The sequence below is a fragment of the Vidua macroura genome, chromosome 8, assembly GCF_024509145.1.
Source record: "Vidua macroura isolate BioBank_ID:100142 chromosome 8, ASM2450914v1, whole genome shotgun sequence".
In the NCBI taxonomy this organism is placed as follows: Eukaryota; Metazoa; Chordata; class Aves; order Passeriformes; family Viduidae; genus Vidua; species Vidua macroura.
The window spans coordinates 20,859,546-20,875,804 of NC_071578.1; the positions used below are offsets into that span (position 1 = coordinate 20,859,546).

At 43.4% G+C, this 16,259-nt stretch overlaps 1 protein-coding gene across 12 annotated transcripts in view; it reads right to left on the minus strand.

The window, feature by feature from the left end:
- The window catches only part of CAMK2G (calcium/calmodulin dependent protein kinase II gamma), a 118,781-nt gene that overhangs the window by 41,799 nt on the left and 60,723 nt on the right, over positions 1 to 16,259 (minus strand). For 11 of the 12 annotated variants that reach the window (XR_008438056.1, XM_053983454.1, XM_053983450.1 and 8 more), the window contains exons 4-8: positions 8,034 to 8,088; positions 7,405 to 7,470; positions 4,477 to 4,549; positions 1,034 to 1,136; positions 76 to 159 (exon numbers count right to left, since the gene is read on the minus strand). Coding sequence is in view for 11 of the 12 variants with exons in the window: in XM_053983454.1 (XP_053839429.1) it covers positions 76 to 159; positions 1,034 to 1,136; positions 4,477 to 4,549; positions 7,405 to 7,470; positions 8,034 to 8,088 (381 nt within the window). In the remaining variant the exon portion in view is untranslated. The remainder of the gene's footprint in view (positions 1 to 75; positions 160 to 1,033; positions 1,137 to 4,476; positions 4,550 to 7,404; positions 7,471 to 8,033; positions 8,089 to 16,259) is intronic. The other variant, XM_053983453.1, reaches the window with a different exon arrangement.

The following is a 16,259-nucleotide window of genomic DNA, read 5'->3' on the forward strand; positions in this document are numbered from 1 at the left end:
GCAACAGGCTACATGGAATCACTCTTTTACATGGAATGATGTTGTTTAAGTGTAAAACATTTTGTCAAATCTTACCACATGCCCATATATCCACTGGTTTTCCATAAGGATCTTTTCTTAAGACTTCAGGGGAGAGGTAGCCTGGAGTACCAGCAAACCCTGCCAGAAAATGGATGACATGAAGTACTTACAGTACCCAAGCAGAAGAGAGCTTGCCATATCACAAAATCCACTAGTGGCAACTAACAAATTCCAAAACTTGTCTCTCCCACCCTTCATCTCTTATTTGCTAGAGCTGTCTCTTGGTAAACCAACAAAAAGAGGCAAGAAACCCCAAAATAAACCAGAAAATCAGATGGGATCCAGTGCCTGTGTATTGCAAGAAAAACAGACAAATAAGAGGGACCATGTCAACCAGCTGGGCACAAACTTGTATGCCAGGCCTTATATCATTGTTACATATAATGGCTTGGAGTTTGAAAACACAAGACACAAATGGGACACATCTGACTGCCGAGTGATATGGGGCGACCAGGAGAAGAAGTCGTTTTTCCAGAATCTCTGCAGCATTGCAGAGTATCAGAGCTGATTTTTAACCTGAAAAGGTCTCATTTCTAATTATGTTTTAGCTAAACAAAGATAAGGTCAGATCCAAATGTGCCTGAGGAAGGCTAGGTCAAATACATTTCTGTAAAGTGACCAAACAAATTCCAGATGTCTACACTTCTAAGCAGTAGGAAAGTTCAGATCAGGGTCTAAACTTAGCAACTGCATTCATCTTTGAAACTAGCATCTACTGTAAATTGAGAAGAAAAATAGAGAAACACATAGCCATTTGTTCTTTCTTTATTAATTTTTCCTCTATTGCACCTAGGCTTGAGCCTAAGACCCAGAGGCTGTCATGCTTGGCAAAGAAACAGCCAAATACAGAGAAGTGAGCTGGAAGAGCTGAGAGAAAGTACTCAGGAGGATGCAACTCAACCAGCCACCAGAAAACAGGGGAGCAAAGCTGGGAAAGCTCAAACAGTCTTACCAAACCAGGCCTGCTGCTCTCCCTGGACTTCTATAGCCAGTCCGAAGTCAGCCAGTTTGACAGCAGCACCCTTACATTTACTCGCTAGTAGTAAATTCTCAGGCTGAGGAAAGAAAGAAAAAAGAGAGTAAAAATGAAAGACTGACATCCTTGTTAAAACCTCTCACCTAGCATTCACTAAATTGCACCTGCTGACTGAATTTAGCATGCAGTACTACACCTATTCAGATGAAGACACAGCAACAGCAACGAATGGCCTTGACCTAGAGCGGCAGAAAATTGTCAAGTCTAACACAAATCCTCTGGCTCTTCTGTGGGAGACAGAGCCTCTTCCAAGCCAGCCCATACATTACATGCTGACACCAGAGGGCACTGGCAGTACAGTTCCTGCAGCACTTAAGCCAAAATTCTATTCTGCCCTCCTCAAAGAGGATAACTGGGGGGAGGGGAAAGGGAAGCGGGGAAGAAGGGAGGGACAATGCAGGAGATACAATCTGCAGTGATGTTTCTCCCCTTGAACATTAGACAGTCCCCAAGGCACTGAAAAAGTAAATATGATGCTAATAAGGGCTGCCAAATACACTGCTGTAATGTGGGAAGGCATCATCTGGCTAGGCAGTAGTTTTCATCCCTTACAGAAAAAGCCTCAAACTGGCATAAGCAGCACAGCAGTGAGTATTCTTGTAAGCAATTCTTTCATGCTACACATTTACAGCAGCATAAAATATTCTGTCTTGCTACTGCTGCCATCACCTATGCAAGAAGCAACCATGTCACTTTTTCCATGTGCCAGGAAAGGGAGACAGACTTTTGACCCTCACATTTCCACCTTGAATAAATCTCACTCAAACCATAATTCTGTTATGTTCCAGCAGAGGAGTTCAGGAGAAAGCTTTACACAGCTCCAAAAACTGGACTGAGAATTGGCAGCTTCCTCTGAAGCACCAGAGCAGCTAGTTACATGGGACCCCTTGAAACCCCAAAGACTTTAAGGTGATGGCTATTATGGCTTTGCTGGAAAATCAACTTGAAGATAGGCAGGTCAAAACAAATAGGTGGTTTCTCATCCTATCCTCTTCTCATCTTTTATGCAATTCGTTATCAAGTCGATTTTTTAACTGAGCAGGATAGAAGCCTGGAAATCCAGAAACAGGAGCTTGTCTCAGTTTAACAAATCTGATAAAGGTCTTTTTTACAGCCTGCTCACTATTTTCACCCCATAGCCACTCTTTACCCCTGTTCTGCCTGACAGGCACAAGGTGCTTTGCTCACTCATCTGTCCTAAAGTACTGGGCATGTGCCTACTTCTGCTTTGAATGAAAGGAGAAAAGCCTTCCTCAACACAGTCCTTGCCATAAGCAGCATGGAAGAAAGGACAACTGGGTCTCCATACATTTGGATGCTACTGGCTTTTCAGCAAGAAGAAGAGATTGTGGTAATCAGGTTACACTAATGAAAATTCACCACTATAAACAAGACCCTAAAGCAGAAGATCAATTAAATATTCTGAAATTCCCTCTCAACTCCAGATTGCACCTAGACTTAGCTTGACTAAGAGCAACATTTAAGACAGACTTGTGCTAGTTAAGCACTTTGTACCTCTATTTTAGAAGCAAACACCTTAAGGCCAATTGTGTTAATTCATGTGCATGTTTGCCAACATATGGGTTGTCTCAGGTTTCACATACTTTTTGGTGAGGATGTGAATGCACTCCCTAATTTCTTACAGTCCCTATAGGCAGATCAACATTTGACATTCTTTAATAGCTTTTTTAATAGCATTCTTTAATGTCAGCCAAAAGACAGGCTTATGAGAGTGAGGTGCAAAAGACAAAACTTTACTTGAAGCAGGCTCTGCAGTTATTACACATTGACCCTGAAGGCCAAGCTTTTGGAGAGAAGCTAAATATTAAATAAAAAGCATAGGAACTTTCATTGCTAAAAGGAATGGTTACTCTTCAGGCCTGGATAGTTTCAATCAATCAGAGCAAGCAACAGAAGAAACATATTAACTACAGTAGGGAGTGTCTAGAACCTGATAAATTCTGAACAAGTTGCTAGCTTTCCTACAAACAAAACTTTTGGAAGGAAATCAGATTATATTTGAACACAGCAAAAGCTTCTTCTGTACTGGAAAACATTGATTTTCATAGACTCCCTAATTTTGGGCAGTAGTGCTTCTTGGATGTTGCTTTCTCAGGAGCTGGTGATGGGTCTAATCAGGAGCAGCCACAGTCCACAGTAGATAATTTGTATTTTTTCACAGTGTAGTGAAGCAGAAGGTCAAAAGTGTTGCATAGGAGTTTGCCAGAAACACAAAGAGTTCTCCACAGATCAGAACACCAGAGGAACGCTGCTACCAAGCTTGCAATGTGCTTTTACCTTGCTCTCTGCAAAATATTTTTTTACTTTCCCCCTTGTACATTGTTTAACAAGCCCAAACCAACACTAGCAGCAGGTGTCATCCTGCATTAATTTAACTGGACTGTTGGTGACCATCACCATTGCCACTTTAGACAGAGAAGGCTCCAGGGCACGCAGACTTTCCCACACAAATCTCTTCATGCTGGAGCCTGCCCAGCTCCTAGCACAGCTGCCCAGTTTGGGGAGTTTAGGTGACTCCACTGGCTTAGGGGCTATAAATGTGTTATAATGCGTCAAATGATTGATTCATCCAGTCTTTAACTGGCCGGCAGTTTTGGTTTTAGATTAAAAGTGCTTCTACTGATGAGAGAAGAAAGAAATAACACAAAAAATTCTTGTTGAACATCTCTGCCCTAGCGCAGTGGCATGTATTTGGCAACACTGCAGAATAAAAATATACATGCTCTGTGCAGACAAACTCATCCTGGCAGATTGAACAAAGATTGCTCCAGGTCTCTAGAGATCTCTTCAATCACAAACTAGAAAGTGTCCTTCATTATAATGAATCCTACCCAAGTTTCTCTGGAAGCATACTTTTCTCCAAGATTCACAATTACCACATCCTGGAGCTACCTCAGAGAGGCTGAGAGCTGGCAAGGTTCACAAAGACTGAAAACTTCCTTGGGAGTTCAGCACACCCTCTAGCCCTCTAGAAAACTCTGAAGAAGCAAATTTGTGCTTCAGGAGCCCTGCAACACAGTTCAAATAAAAAAAAAAACCTAAAAAACCAAAACCGAAAAAACCAAAATGACAAACAAAACAAAACAAAACAAAACAAAACAAAACAAAAAAAAAAAAAAACCCAAAACAAAAAAAAACCAAAAACAAAAAACCCACAAAAAAAACCCCAAAAAAACCAAAAAAAAAAAAAAAAAAAAAAAAACCAAAAAAAAAACAACCAAACCCAAAAAAAGTCCACACAAAAATCCCTGCCAGCTGGCAACACAATATTCCTGTCTTGCCTCTTCCAATGATCCCCTGGCTGCTCTCCTCAGACTACAGCACAGAGGAAACATTACCTTCAAGTCCCTGTGCACAATATCATGCTGGTGAATGTGATTCACACTCTCCAGTATCTGATGAATACAGTGGCTGCAAGATAAAAGGGAGAGACACACAAAGTTACGCACACACATTTAACATCTCATCCCAGAACTTGTTCCCTAACTTTTATATTTATACTAGGGGGCATTCAAGAGCTCGTGCTGAATCTCTTCATCATGACCAGTGGATGCCACAGCTCAGCACCATCACAGCTGAACAACACCAGCCCCCCCAGCAACAGGATGCCAAACATCCTTTCTGCAGCAGGACCACAAAGCCTCACTCCTACCTCCCATCATTTCCTTCCTTCCCTTCCCATCATACTAAGCCTCTCACTTGTTCCTTCAGCCAACAGTGCCCACCCCACACAGAACAACCAAGGCATCTGAATATCTTCAAACAGCAGCTGAAATTGTGCAAGCAAGATCAAGTCACTCCAGGAAACATTCCACTGGGCTAGTCCTGAGCGAAGAATAAACTTTGGGAGAGCAGCAGCCTCCCCCAGAAAATTCAGGATGACGACGCCTGGGCGCCTGCCAGTTTGCAAAGCTTTCAGAGCAGCATCTCAAGCACTTTATATACACAATGTGCACACACACCCGCTTGCTGGGTGCCTTTTAAGTACAGATCCCACTTAAGGGGTTAGTAATCTGAAAAGCAGAATCATTTTGTTAAGTGCAGCGTGCTGCACTCCCCCAGCTCACAGAAAACCCTCTCTACCATTCCCACTGCTGTAAACCACAGGGACAAAACCAAGATGTTATTTACACCTGTCGCATAACAACAGCACAGCCCACCCATGGGTGAGATTCTGGGTTGGAACTATCTCTTCCAATAAACTCTTACTTGGCTCCCAAGGGTGAATCTGGAATGGAACAGGGATTTTGACAACTCTAGCTGGGCGGTAAGCATGCAGATGTGGACAACTCAGAGAGGTCTATGTCCTCATTGTAGGATCTCTCAGACCCTTCACTGACTTCTACAAATCTCAGAGGAACAAATTTGAAATGATTGAAATACTTGAAAGAAAATATTTTTTCAAATATTTGAAAAAAGGCTACAGGAAAAGATGGGAAGAGGGTGAGGAGAGGAAGAGGAGAGGAGAGGAGTTACAGCACTGTGTATTTGCTACCCCCACCCCTCTGGAGCTGGCAGTATGATCCTCAGGGTCGGAATCCATGAAAATCTCCCTGCTCCCAAAACAAAAATGTATAATTAGAACAGAGCTGAGTCTGAGCGAGAGAGATTTTCTGGCCAAAAATGGCAAAAGTGTGAGGTGTCCCAGGCGAGCCAAACACGGCAGATTGGCACAGACCTCGCTCCCTCGCTCTCTCAGACTGCTCTGGAATTCAGCACAGCATGGGGAGAGAAAGGGAGGAGTTTCACTCTGTCATCTTATGGGCACTTGGAGACCTGACCAGCTGACAGTCAGAGGGCTGAGCACCCTAAGGAGAGCTCACAGAGCAACAGATAGTCCTCCTTTTCCCCTAACCCTGCCATAATTTTCCTGAACAGTGTCAGTCACTGACAGCTTTTGAGCACTTCAGGGAACAGGCACTGGCAAGAGGAATAGGGGAAGGATTGTGATTGATAACCTCAAAACTTCCCAACTTCAAGGCAGAGTGGCATGATTGACTGTGTATTCATCTGAGATGCTGTGCCTACAAGATCTGTACACCCCACTGAAAACATCTATGGGGCTCTCAGACCTCTCTGCCAGGAGCTCCAGCAGAGCTGATGAGTTCACTGGCCTTCCCAATCACCAGCTGGCTCCTGGCAGAGCATGCAGGGCAGTGCCTCATTTGAAAGCCTGCAATGACCAGAAGACAGACGCTGTAAGTGAACCACAGGGAAAGCAAATAAGTGCCAGCAGACTCCATTAGCAGTACCTACACCAATACCCCAGGTCACGCTCTCTTTCCTTCCCTGCATTCAGTAGCATCGTCCTTAAAGTACTGCCTACCAAGCTCAACCTGCCACAGTACCCACTACTTCCTTCTTACTCCTCTCTTCTCACGGCTTCCCTGATTTCTGCTTCAGCAAGGGTTAGTATGGGATAAGAACATGACTGGGTGTTCAGTCAGCAGGGTGAAATGTCACCACTGGGTCACTCCGAGGCCATGCAAAAAAGCAGAACAGGAGTGGCCTAATCCCAGCTTTGATTCCAGATGCTGCATGTCCAGCAGATGGATGGGTCAGACAACACCCTCAGCTACTGCTGCATATAACATCCACCCTGTATGAACAGGGACATGCACGTGCCACTTCAGGAAACTCACATGTGGGAGAGAGGGGACACATTCAGGAACAGAAGGGCATAACTCCAAGTCTTTTTAACATTAAAATATGAAGGTTGCTCTCTCATGTTGTGCCTTCTGTCACTGCACTGACCAGCTGACTGTCAGAGAGGGCTTCCACAAAAACACAGCCTTCAAAGCCCCCTCTCCTCACTGCCCAGTAAACCATTACCTAGACACAGGCAAATTGAATGGATCTGCCCAACAGCAGTGGCGTATCACTGGAAACCATGCTAAAAGAAGAAAGCCAAGCAGGCAGCACCCTCACAGTTCTCCTTTATGTTTGCTCAGTAAGGACACACTGTCACCACCCACCAAAAAGGCCAGGTAGACAAAGCTGCTAGCAGTGGCACTCCCAGAAAAGAGCACAGAATGTGCAAGTGGCAGAGACAGCAATGTCTGCAAGTGGGCAAGGTCTACAGCTATATTGAGTCAGGCTGTCTGGTGACAATTAAGTTCATGCTAATAGCAGAAAGAGGATTTGTTTTATCCAGACAAGGGGCAAGAGTGTTAGAACAAAGCCACATGCAGATCAGCAGTCAGGAAACTCATTCCACTTGTACATGTACACGGAACACACATGCAAGGGTCTGGAAACAGCCTTACCTGGCATCTGCTTCACTGTAGTATTCTCTAGCAACAATATCTTCAAAGAGCTCCCCACCAGTAACCCTGGAGTGCAGAAGAACAAAGGATGTTACAGAGCCCATGCCTGTGCAGTTAAAGGCTGGCCACCCACCTAGGCCCTTTGCCACAGCCTGCATGGAATGCTGCCTTACAGGGGAACCAGGGCAGAGCTCCACCACCATGGCACCAGCACTGCTATATCCACATGACTGAGCCCCTGGACTGCCTTTTTACCAGCAGTGTACAGGACACTGTTGACACACTGCACATGAACTGCCCACACACCTCTGCTGAGTGTAGTGTATGCTGAGCTTGGGAAGGACAGCCCTCCTCTGACCCCCGCTGGGCTGCCTCAGAGACAAAAATCAAACTGTCTCCATACACAGGATAGACATTCTTTGCCATCCCACACTTACACCTGGTACCAGGAGCCTTCCTGGTCTGTCCCCACCACACAGTCAATGGATTTTTGTCAAATAGGCCAGAGGTATTTACAGGTCTCAAAAGAGAAAGGGAGAATTATACTAATGCAGGTGCTTTTTACTCCACTCTTAGTCAACCGCCAACGTGCCTGCATCACTGGTGAAGCATCAGAGACAGACACTTACAGATCAAAGACGAGGTAATGGAAACCTTCTTCTGAAATACTGTCATGGAGTCGCACTGCAAAAACATAATCCAGAAGTGAAGATTTAAAGAGCAAATATGACACTTCACAAATCAAACTCATGCACACAACCAAGTTCTCCCTCAACCTACTCAGTCTATTAATTCCCCATGCCCTTTACTCTGTGCGCTCCCTTAGTGACCTATTTTCTTCCGTTATCTCAAAGGAACAGATGGGTGTCCTGCACATACATTCACCCCTCTCCAGCATCAAAACAAGCTTGGAGTATTTTTGACCTCCTATTCATTCTTCCTCTCTAATATTTCAGTACCCTCCTTTCATATCTGCCAACTTTTTCCTACATGCTCATATTTTGGCATCTCTCCTAGTCCGCTATTTCCTAAAACAAACATTTTTCCGAGTCCCGAAACAAGCCCTCAATCCATAAATTGACTTCTGACTCTACCTGCATGTCAGTACCATTGGCCTCCTTTCTGCCACTTATCTGTAAGTCTCAATAATGTTCTCTCTTCTGTTATTCCTTTTTTCTCACTTCATTCTGACTTACACTGCAAATCCTTACCCAAAATTCAGAACCAGTTTCTTGTCTCATTTTTCTGACCTGCTTGTTTCCAAAGACATATTTGATCACATTCTGCTTCTCAAAATTTCATCCACCTTCAGCTATCCCTCCTTAATTCTGCTCCTATTACCTAAATTAACTTTCATCTTTTACTGTTCCATGTCCCAGGCCCATGATGGGCCACTATTCCCTGATATTTTGGGATCTCTGAGGTTCTGTTCCCCTTTCCCCATGCTACACACAGGCAATAACTATTGTATCTATGCATTCAGCATGGTGCCATTTCCTCTTGTCTGAATCAAAATCTCAATTTCTTTGACCATTCTTGGATACCTAGGCACTATTGTAACCCAAAAGGAGAAGCTTCATATGGCTACAGAAACCATACTTTTTGGTTTTTTTCCTCTGCTGCGGAACATCACTCTTTTCCCTGCCAAACAGTCACAAGTTAGCAATTCTCTTTCACTCAATTCCTAAGCCTTCACATCCTGACTAGAACAAGATGTCTTCTTCACATGACCATCTATAATCTTTGCCTATTGATTCACCCAAGTAAAGCAACAAGCAGAGACAAGACTGGGTCTCAGTCACTTTAACACCTTGTAATTGAGTATTGACCAAAGTAGCATTGACCATTCTCATCGTTACAAGAAAAATCTCATTATCCTGCTCTGTCACTTCAATGTTACCTTTGCCTCTCTTCCCTATCTTCCATTCTCTTCCTCATACAACACAGGTGACCTGCCTTGATTTTCCCAGCGTCATGATTTTCTCTCTGTCAGTATCAAGAAGTCAGTTTGCACCTCTTATCAGTGCATGACATCAGCTACCATCAACACTGTCTTGGGAAGGTTTCAAACTAACACTGGGCACATACGGAACAGCTTTTGTACATGTTGTTAGTGCTCTTCTTTACTCTTCCTTGCAACTCTCCTTTGTTCAGGCATCCTTCCATGTGCATGCAAACATACTCAAACCCAGAAGAGAGAGTAGCAGAGATGTGCAGAGACCAGTGCCAGTACCCTTCCTCAGATTATTTAATTCTTTCCTTGCTCTTTTTGCCTGTTGATTCCCATATTTTTTCTCCCTTTATCTAAAAGCTCTCTGACCTGGTCCCTTGGCTAGTTTCCTTTCCTTAGCATTTCCCCATATCTAACTGCAGGGGTCTGGGAGGAGCACTCCATCCAGCAAAATGCTGCGAACAAGCCAGTACAGCATTCAGGTGCAACATGCTGTTCCTAATGTGTGAGAACAGACACGTCACCCTGACCAACTATGTCCTGTAAATCACTTGCTGCAAGCAAAACATTCTTCCAAGTAAGCAGTTTTAGTTGTGTTTGTAATAACTTTATTGTAACACAAATTTGTGTTTACAAGAAAACTCGCCTCCCAAGCACTTGGCAGAAAGCAGCAGAGGTGGCATTACAAAAACACAAGTGAGAAGAAAGGTATTTCCTAGGAGAGATTTCCATTCAAGATTGGAAACAGGATAGAAAGCAGCTGAAAAAGACACTTGGATTTCCAGTGCAGGGCGGTTTTCACTCCGGTGAAGATTGCTTGAGGTGAAACCAGGACAAAAGCACATCAACAAGAGCTGAAACCCAGAACACAGGCAAAAGTCTGCAGAGAGACGTTATGAACAGATGGAGAAACTTCAAGGAAAGCTGAATGTACTAACAAGGTCATGTTTGGTGATGCTCAGTGGGCATGAAAAAGCATTCTCCTTCCTCTGGCACCTGAATGGTTACCAAAGCACTGCAAGAAACACCAAGCACAGAGGAGAGTGCCACGAGTAATATCACGATGGAGGAGTACAGCCACCAGCATGCTGAGAACAGTGGCCTTAAAAAAGACATGTAAACACGTTGACAGTTAGAAGTGAGGAACAGTGAACGATAAACTTTGATGCAAAGATTCGGGCAGCAAATTACATCAGAAAATAAAACACAAATGAGCTATTCCTTTGTCTCAAGGAAAACAATTTTGTCAGCTACATTATGAAAAGGGAAGGAAGTAGCAATTCAGCTGGCAGAGACTGGCAGAGGCAGCAAAAGGAGCCTTCAAGGACAGTAAAACACTACTTGCATCCTTAGGTGAGGAGCCGTGACAGAGACAGTTCATAAATATTGACGTTGTGCACCACCGTAGGGCTGCACAGCAAAAGAAGGCCTTGAAGGCAGGACACAGGTCATTAACTTAACAAGGGAGCTGCCTCCTCACAACAGCCCACAATGATGCTGGAATAAAATCTGCCTGGGATTTCATCTGCTGAGGTAATGAAGCTCAGGGAGTAATGGTAGAATAGCAAAATCTAGAAAAGCTGTAGGAAAAATTACACTGGGTACCACCACCTTGCACAGGAATAATGAGTGACAGCTCAGAATTGTAGGCTTTAAGTGTGAAGTGGGACAGCAATAAGGGGAGTCAGAAAGGATCAAAATAAAAGTCCGAATATACCAAAACTCTTGTGACTCTCAATTCCAGCCCTAACTTCACACTGATGTGAAGAAACAAAACCAATACACAGTAGCAGAACAGAAATAAAACCTGGTGTCCTTTCACCCTAAAGTTTTGCTTACCTACCCTCCTCCAGAGCCACAAGAGCTTTCCTGACTAGCAAGGAGTCTGCAATGGACAGCTCTGAGGCCATGGTTCACTCTGCTGACCTGCAAAGTTAAAACGCTCTGCTTTCTACTACAGTGCTAACATCCCTAACTGAGGGATGATTAGCTTAAAAACATGACCTGCCTTTTCCAAAACTATTCAGCTAGTCCATGAAATGGCATATATTCAGAAGTAACTGAATGATAAAAAATATTTTAAAAGTCTCTGTGCCTCCTCTTCACTTTGGTGGTTCACAAATATGATCCACATTGTGTGAGTATTCACCATGAAGATACACAAACATCAGGAAACATCTGATACCTTCACCATCCAGACAGTATAGAGCCCTCTCTGCTTAAAGGTAACTTGTGCAAATGTCCTCCACCTGAAGGTAAAACACCGGTTCCCAAATGGCCAGTTCCAAGAGCAAAACTCAAGTACTGGGCTGTCCTCTGTTCCAAACATCTTCCCATGAAAAGAGGATCCCATTTCTTCCACAGGCTGCTGGTCTTGACACACTGCCTAACAGCTCCTTTACTACCACAAGTTCAGCTTTAACACAGTGGTTGAGCAGAGCCCACAAAAGCTGCTCATATCTGTTAACCTGTTGACAGAGGTTACAAGGGAGTGAAAAATGTAATTATATGGAGACAGTGGAGGGCAAAGTACTCCTGAAACCTGATTATCCATAATATGAAAAACAGTAAAAAGTATTCATCCAGTTAAACTTTTCTTTAAAAATATTACAGTACTCTTTTTTTTTTTTCTCTCATCAGGGGACCAGTGATGCATGTGTCTAGCACAGTAGGCTAGATAAATGCACACATCACAAAAGAAGTCGCAAGCTGCAGCAAGAGAGAAGTTGCACAACAATAACAGAGTGTCCTTCAAAATGCAACCAAACTAAAAAGAGGTCAGTATTTGCCAAGGAAGCTCATCTCAGTCTATTCACTAGAAGATGAGGTGGATTATTTCTATTAGCTGATTCTATTACCAAGAAGCAGCAATTCAAACCATATTTCCTTCCTAGCCAAACACTTTTAACACAGGGATTCTTTTAGATGTAGGAAATTAGACCCTGCCAACACCACTCACAGCTGGAGTCACCTGATGACTCTTCCCATTCAAAGATCTCTGATGGACGTAATACAATGGTTAGGTTCACAAGAACAGACAGAGAGGGGAGTAGGAAAGAAAACAGAAGCAAGTCAGACAACAAAGCACTAAATCAATTACAGGATATGGTGAAAGACTTCACCCAAAGTTTAATTCAGGAGAAAAAAAAGGTCCCATCCACACAAAAAAAACCCAGAGGTTTTGTAGAGTTCACAAGCACATCTAATTTTGTAATACTGATAAGTCTTACAGATAACTTTCAAAATAATACCTAAAAAACCACAGAGCACTAGCAAGCACTGCCAGAACAAATACTGTCCAAAGGAGCAGCATCAATTACAGACTGGTAGGTAGAAACCTTTCCAACAAAACCAGCTGCTCAGTCAGGAGAAAGTGTGCATCACCATTTGGATGATATTGCCAATAAGCACACAGATTCTGGGAGGAATAAGCAGTGGTTTCAATACAGCATCTTGATGAAACAATGTTTTCAGCAAGCCACAAAGAAAGCCTAATGGGTTTTTAAGTATCTCCTGAATCTGGTGCTGCAGTGGTACTCCACCAAGGGTGATGAGAGTGCAACTCAAAGCTGTCCCTTTTTAAATGTGTGTCCAATTTTAAATGCATACACGTAACTGCACTGTTAAAGAGCTGTGAGGCATCACAACACACAAGACACAACCTAGCTAACTGCTTTAAGCATCCTTTTCTTCCCTCAGTCTTCTCTCCAGCCTTAACCTATGTAAACTAATTTTACTGTACAGGGAGCATCTCCCACAACACTAGTCTTTTGGAAAAGTAACTGACAACAGAAAAACAAAGATACCAAATGGCTCTCTTTCCCCAAAAACTCAGATCTTCAGCACACCCTGCAAGTTAGGGCAAGATTTTTCTGTCTTGTGTGGGTGTGTGTGCAAGGTCCGAGGCCCTAACGCAATCCAGAGCATTTGCAAAGAGCCTGATACCACACTGAGCGGCTCAAGGGGACGTGCAGCGGTTACTGAACCTAACAGCAGCTGTGGAGCAGAGTTCAAGCACTTTCTAAGAACATCTGCCGTGAATATTACTTTTCCCTGCCTGCTGTCTTCAGAGTCTCACTGGAAATCTTGCCTCAAGAACAGAACTTCAAGCTGCTACTTCAAAATGTTCCAAAATCCTTGTACACTTACACTTTTTATTTTACTAAGAAATAATACTGATAAGCTATTATAATAATGAGAGAAAATTAGGCATTTTAGTGAAAAACAGCAATGCAGTAACAGTCATGCCATATAGTTTGCATTCCATGCCTGAATAAAGTGACCCTGTACAGACAGCCTCAGCTCTCTGATTCCTGAATGTGATACAAAACCAAGTGAACATAAGAGGAAAATATCCTTCATAACAAACTGCACCAGCCTAACAACAAATGCAAATTGCTGCTGAGTCACGCAAAGCAAGACTCTGTGAATGCAAAAGTTGAAGTGAATCATGAAGAAATCAGAAAAGAGCTATCCAATTTTATAAAAATCCACCCGAACTACAAGAACATAAGACATTGAAAAGCAACAGACATCTCATTTTTAAAAGGTTATATCTAAAAGGCTAATTGCTATTGGGGTCACAAACACAGAATATGCCTAGCCTAGCTTTGACCCACATCTCCCTTTCACTCTGTCCAGTGTGCTGAATATTATTATCTTTTAACTCTTATGTCAAGCACAAGAGGCCAGGAGGATTTATGCCTGCCACGTAAGCCCCAGGATGAACATTCCCTGTATCCCATACCCACAGGAAATAGAGCAGAGCTGTACAGGGCTTAGCCCATGATTGGGGCAGGCAGGCTCTTGTTGACACAGGGCGATTTCTGGCAACCGGTTGCAAGTAAATATCTTAAAGCAAAGAAGTTTCCAAAGTTGCAACAAAAACCAAGTATAGAAGCAGAATTTCACAGGACAATTCCCAGTATCTTCATGCAGCAATCACTCCTCTCTGCTTAGGAAAAGGTAACATGGGATGAAATCTGCTTGCTCCTACATATCAGTGGTCTTTGCCTGTCCTTAGGGAAAGTGTTCGAGCTACAGGTAATCTTGTCTGCTAAATGTAGGTTCACTGGTGCTCTGAAGTGTAAAGCATTTTGATACTATGGGTACATAAAGGACAGTATCAGCCAACTACCTCTGCACCAACACACATCGAGTGCTCTGTTTATTTAGGGCTCTCAAATTAAGTTGCTGGTGTTGCAGAGCCAATAAAAGACAATGCAGAGGTTTATGGCTGTCTCCTGGGTCATGGTAGTTGCAACACAGGAACTCTTCCATGCAGCCTTAGTAGTGCAAACACAAAAGTGCTCTGGGATCTTCTGGACTGAGCCATGTCATTTAAACATCAGCCACTCATTAGGAACAACCACAGCTTAACTTCTCAGCAACTTTCAACCAGATATCAGACATTTGCCAGTATCATGGAGAAATGGAGGAGGTAAGAGATGCTGCAAGGGTTTATTTCAAGACACTCTGCATATCAGAACCAGCAGAATAAAACTGGAGGGTAAAACCTACCTGATGTCCTCTTCCATTGATACTCTGCAGTGTGCCAGGAGGTACTGAAGCTATTACAAATACACATGGCCCGACAGACTGCAAACTGAGCACTGTGGTCCATGGCAGCACAAGTGACAAGTGAACTGGCGCAGATGGCTACCACCCACACTCTCTGCTTCCCCAGCTGCTCACCAGCCTGGGCAGCCAAGATGGGAACTGTCCCACCATCTCCAAGCCTGGCTGTGTGCCAGGACACTTCCTGCACGCTTCCCATCACTCAGGATGTCTGTCCCACGAGGAGCCACCACCAACCTGTGACTGCCTGTGAGCTGGGTGCTCAGCTCCCACCCCAGCTGTTTCTCTAATTACATTTAACACGCAGAATTCAGTTGCAGCTGCTCAGGCAGCTTCCAAAAGGACTCTCCTTTTAATTAAAAATTCGCTATTAAAAAGCATTAAATTGTGTAATGCAAATAATCCTCTAGAAATCATCTGTCCCAGCGGCTAATGACCAGCTCTGTGAGAGCAGTAACCAGCAGCAGCAGGACAGTTAGCTAACAGGACACAGCAGGCTGCTGCTCCCCAGCCCCTCAGAAACGTCCTCTCCCAAATCTGACACAGCGAGGTCAGGCTATGCTGGACATATACCAGCTTGCTGTAAACTCCCCAAGCACACAGCATTTCACACCAACTGCAGTTCCAAAGCTTTGGAAAATGGAAGAGAAGTAGGATTCGTTAACACTCTGCTCAGGTTCAGGCAGAACCAAGCTGCTGCAGGCTCTGCAAAGAAAGGCAAGGAACAGTGCTAAGGAAGTATGAAAAGGCCCACAAGCACAGAGGTGGGCTTCCTGTCTCACTTGCCATTGTTCTTACTGTAACCTTTTTAACTCTCCAGCCTTAAAAAATGAAGCTAAGGTAGTGCCCAGTTCAGAAATTCCCTTAGGCACAGAAAATCACAGCCTAGAAAAAGAGCTGCAGGGAGAACAGTACCATTCCTGTTAAGAAACCTATCTTTCTGAAGAAGTAAAAAGCAAAAATAAAAGGAAAAAAAACCCACAAAGTATTTTTAAAAAACATTTCAGTGCCAAGTAAATGTTATTTTTCCTTTGATTTTATAATGTCTGTATTGAAAAGCTGAAGTTCAGCACATGATACATAACATCTAGAATGCCCTACTTAAACATTAGATGAGCGAAAGAAGTGCATTCACAGGAATATTTCCTGCTCTCCTGATAACTGTGCAATTATGACCATCCAGAATTGTTATTAATAATTTCCTATTAGCCACATAGCAGATAAGCAAAGTACTTCTGATAACCACTAGTATTATATAAGGGCTTTTTCTAAAAACACCCAAAATAATAACAAGCCACCTTCACTGGTGTCTCAAAGAACATATGCA